Source organism: Apteryx mantelli, chromosome 4, assembly GCF_036417845.1.
Source record: "Apteryx mantelli isolate bAptMan1 chromosome 4, bAptMan1.hap1, whole genome shotgun sequence".
Classification (NCBI taxonomy): Eukaryota; Metazoa; Chordata; class Aves; order Apterygiformes; family Apterygidae; genus Apteryx; species Apteryx mantelli.
The window spans coordinates 8,903,146-8,906,652 of record NC_089981.1 but is presented as its reverse complement, the minus strand read 5'-3'; the positions used below and the strand labels follow the sequence as shown (position 1 = coordinate 8,906,652).

The 3,507-nt window shown below is 42.9% G+C and overlaps 1 protein-coding gene across 1 annotated transcript; it reads left to right on the top strand.

The window, feature by feature from the left end:
- Positions 1-1,998: 1,998 nt before the first annotated feature.
- LOC136991896 (olfactory receptor 4S2-like) lies at positions 1,999-2,922 on the top strand (the record flags this gene model as incomplete). The annotated part of the gene is made up of 1 exon (XM_067295390.1): positions 1,999-2,922. A coding segment is annotated over exon 1 (924 nt), but the record flags the coding sequence as incomplete, so codon positions are not given.
- Positions 2,923-3,507: the final 585 nt, after the last annotated feature.

The following is a 3,507-nucleotide window of genomic DNA, read 5'->3' as shown; positions in this document are numbered from 1 at the left end:
GCTGTGGTATGCTTCCAGTCATGCTCTGGCTTGGATGGAGCCCAGCTATTTCTTTTGGACTGGGTACTGCACAGCCATAAAGGTGTGCTCATTTCATCCCTGTCATTTATTCTGTTGAGAAGTCTACGTCGTTGCTCAGTAGAAGGAAGAGGGTTAGAAAGGATCACAACTTGGTAAGACGAGGGAGAAACTGACCTCCCGTTGTTCTTACTGATCCTTTTCCTTTTAGAAATATCTGAAGGGGAACCATCCATGTAAAGTTTACCCTTCTGCTTGAAAAACTTTCATCTAGTGTAAGTACAACTGTAAGCATAGGAAAAGTCCCTACTTTTCTCCACTTCCTCTCTCGGCTTCACTTTGTGGGTTTGAAAGTAATCTTGGCTTTTCTCAGTTTCAGTGTTTCCTGTGGATGCTTGATCCCTTTGTGCCTGCACGAGAATTTCTGATTATGCTGCAGATTGAAGTAGTTGGTAGATAACTTGGCTTAACTGAATCATTCCACAGATTTGCTCACAGATCACCAAGACAAATGAGAAGACCTGGTTGTGATGTAATTCTGCAGGACTTAAAATGGTGCATTTTAACACCAGCTGACGGGGAATGTTTTGATGCTAGAAGGAAGCCCATACAGTGGATATTTTTATTAAAAGAGTGCCTGCTTTTGGCTGACCTTAAACTCTCTGTGAAGAGTTTAATCTGGTGGTTCCCAGACTTCTTTGACCAAAGGAACTCTGGTGGTCTGGGTGCATAAAGGCAAGCTAGAGACGTTACACTCTTTCTAAAGATGTAGGCTACTCATTTATTAGTGACATGTAATGCTCGATGGGTTATAGCTGGAACACAGGGTGAACCAAAGAAGTCCCATGTTTATGCTGGAATGTGACCTTGTCTCGAATGAGAAACTGTATGGATGTAGAAATGCCTAGGGACAAGGAGCTCAGCCATAACCTAAAAAAGGTGGATGGCATTACAAAAAGCTCTGAGCTACTTTCAGGCACCAAAAAAGATTATTCTCTAAAGGTCATTCTAACCTGGTGGTGCTAATTTGCTTAAGCTCCTCATAGTGAATGGAGGAAAAAAGGGTTCTGCAAAGGACCCTAATTCAGTCATTCTGAATCAGCCTACAGAGAGACTTATACTGGCTGTTGAAGGAGTTTAGTTAGATTAGCTTCATTAAGCTAAGTTAACCCTTGAAAGCATCACGCAGAGTGTATCAAAAATCATACTAGGTAAAATCAGTACAATGCTGGGACAGAAGATCTCACAAGAGTCTTTCATTCTTCCTTCCTCTGATAGAAACAATGCTGAGATTTAGAACAATGTGAAGTACTACATTAAGTCATATGTGCAATTTTTTTCCCCTCCATGATAGATAACCTTCCCAGAACTCATTTTTCAGCCTGTGACACTTCATATTTACGTTTCAAAATGTATATACACAAGAGAGTTCTTTTCTCTGCATGTGGTTACATTTCCCTTCTAAACAAGAATTCAAAGATCACGTGTACTTATAAAGCAAATCATCATTCTGAGCAATATTTCCAGGTATTCTTAAAGACACCCATTTTACAAAGATTGCTGTCAGGGACTTTGTCTCCCCTGAGGGCAAACATACTGCATTATCTGCCTTGTAGTGCCCAAGGTGAACACTCTGGCCTTGTCCTTAGTGCATGGAAGGCTACCAGCCATGGAGCCAGTCCTTCAAAATCCTGGAGCACCAGGATTAAGGAATATACCACAGAGTGCACCTATCTCCGTGCCACCAAAGCCATGGCAGAAGCTTTGTACTGTGGAGAATTAAGTAGCTGTGAAAAAATACATGACAGAAACTAACCAATTCATAAACTTAATACTAATGCTATATTTTTCTTGGTTTGTATCCACTTCTGATATAGAACTCATTATTAATAATGAAAAAATGCTGATGAATCATGTGTCTGTCTTTGTTTTCCCAGGTGTGTAAGCTGTATATTGCATATTGCCACCCGGCTGACCAACATGCAGAACGTAAGCAGTGTGAAGGAATTCGTTCTTCTGGGCCTTTCAAAGAACCAAGGGGTGCAGAAAATATGTTTTGTGGTGTTTTTGTTCTTCTACATTGTTATTGTGGCAGGAAATCTGCTCATCGTTGTCACTGTAATTAGCAGTCAAAGTCTGAACTCCCCCATGTATTTCTTTCTCTGCCACCTGTCCATTGCAGATCTTTGCTTCTCTTCTGCCACAGCTCCCAAAATGATTGCTGACTTCCTTGTTGAGAAGAAAACCATTTCCTTTGGGGGTTGCATGGCACAGCTATTCGGGTTACATTTCTTTGCCTGCGCTGAGATCTTCATCCTCACAATGATGGCCTATGATCGCTACTTTGCCATATGCAGACCCCTGCACTACACCACCCTCATGATCAGGCGTGTGTGTGGCTGGATGGTGATGGGTTCATGGGTGGGGGGCTTTGTGCACTCCCTGGTGCAGACCCTCATAACCGTTAGCCTCCCTTTTTGTGGCCCCAACAAAATTGACCACTACTTCTGTGATGTCCATCCCCTACTACAACTGGCCTGTACCGACACCTATGTTGTGGGCGTCATTGTCGTTGCCAATACTGGAATGATTACTTTGGTCTCTTTCGTCATCCTGGTCACGTCCTACATTGTCATTTTGTTTTCCTTGAAAAGGCGAACGTCCGAAGGGCGGAAGAAAGCCCTCTCCACCTGTGGGTCCCACATTACTGTGGTGATTCTCTTCTTTGGGCCATGCACATTCACCTACATACGCCCATCCAGCAATCTCTCAGAGGACAAGAGCGTGGCTGTGTTTTACACTGTCATCACACCCATGCTGAACCCACTCATCTACACACTGAGAAATGAGGAGATGAAAAGTGCCATGAGAAAACTGTGGAATAGAAAAGTCTGGAGTGAAAAGGGTGAGGTGTAGAACTGTGGTAACATTTTCTCAGGAGCTGAGAAAATCAAGTCTCTCTCACTATAATTCCATTTTGGAAAATTTACTGAAAGCTCCCTTCTGAAGAAAAGCTTGGTTTTAGCTGTTGCAGTAATTAGGAAGACGCTGAAAGTTCATGTTTTGATTGGAATGGCATTGTAAACTCTGTGACTAGCAGGGATTCCCTTTATGTTCTCTTTTTGAATAGCACAGGCGCAGGACTGGGGCTTCCAAGCACTGTCGAGACACCAGCAAATAAATAAATGAATGCTATCAAAAATATTAAAATGTGTTCCAGGCAGAGCATCCCATTAGTCCGAGCTCTCCCGGGTGTAAACTTTCCGTCAGACAAACTCCATCTACTCTGTAATCTACTTAGCTAGGAAACGATGGCCCAAGGTGTCTGCAAGGCTGTTGGTCCCCTGCTGCTGGAAGCAATTGTACCAAAGGCTTCCTTCCCCTTTACTTTGGAGTAAATGCCTTCTTAGGAGTACTGCATTGTCATATGCTGAATCCATGGGTTAGCAATTAAACTGCTGATCTTAGATGCTGGTTGGGTCATTTGCT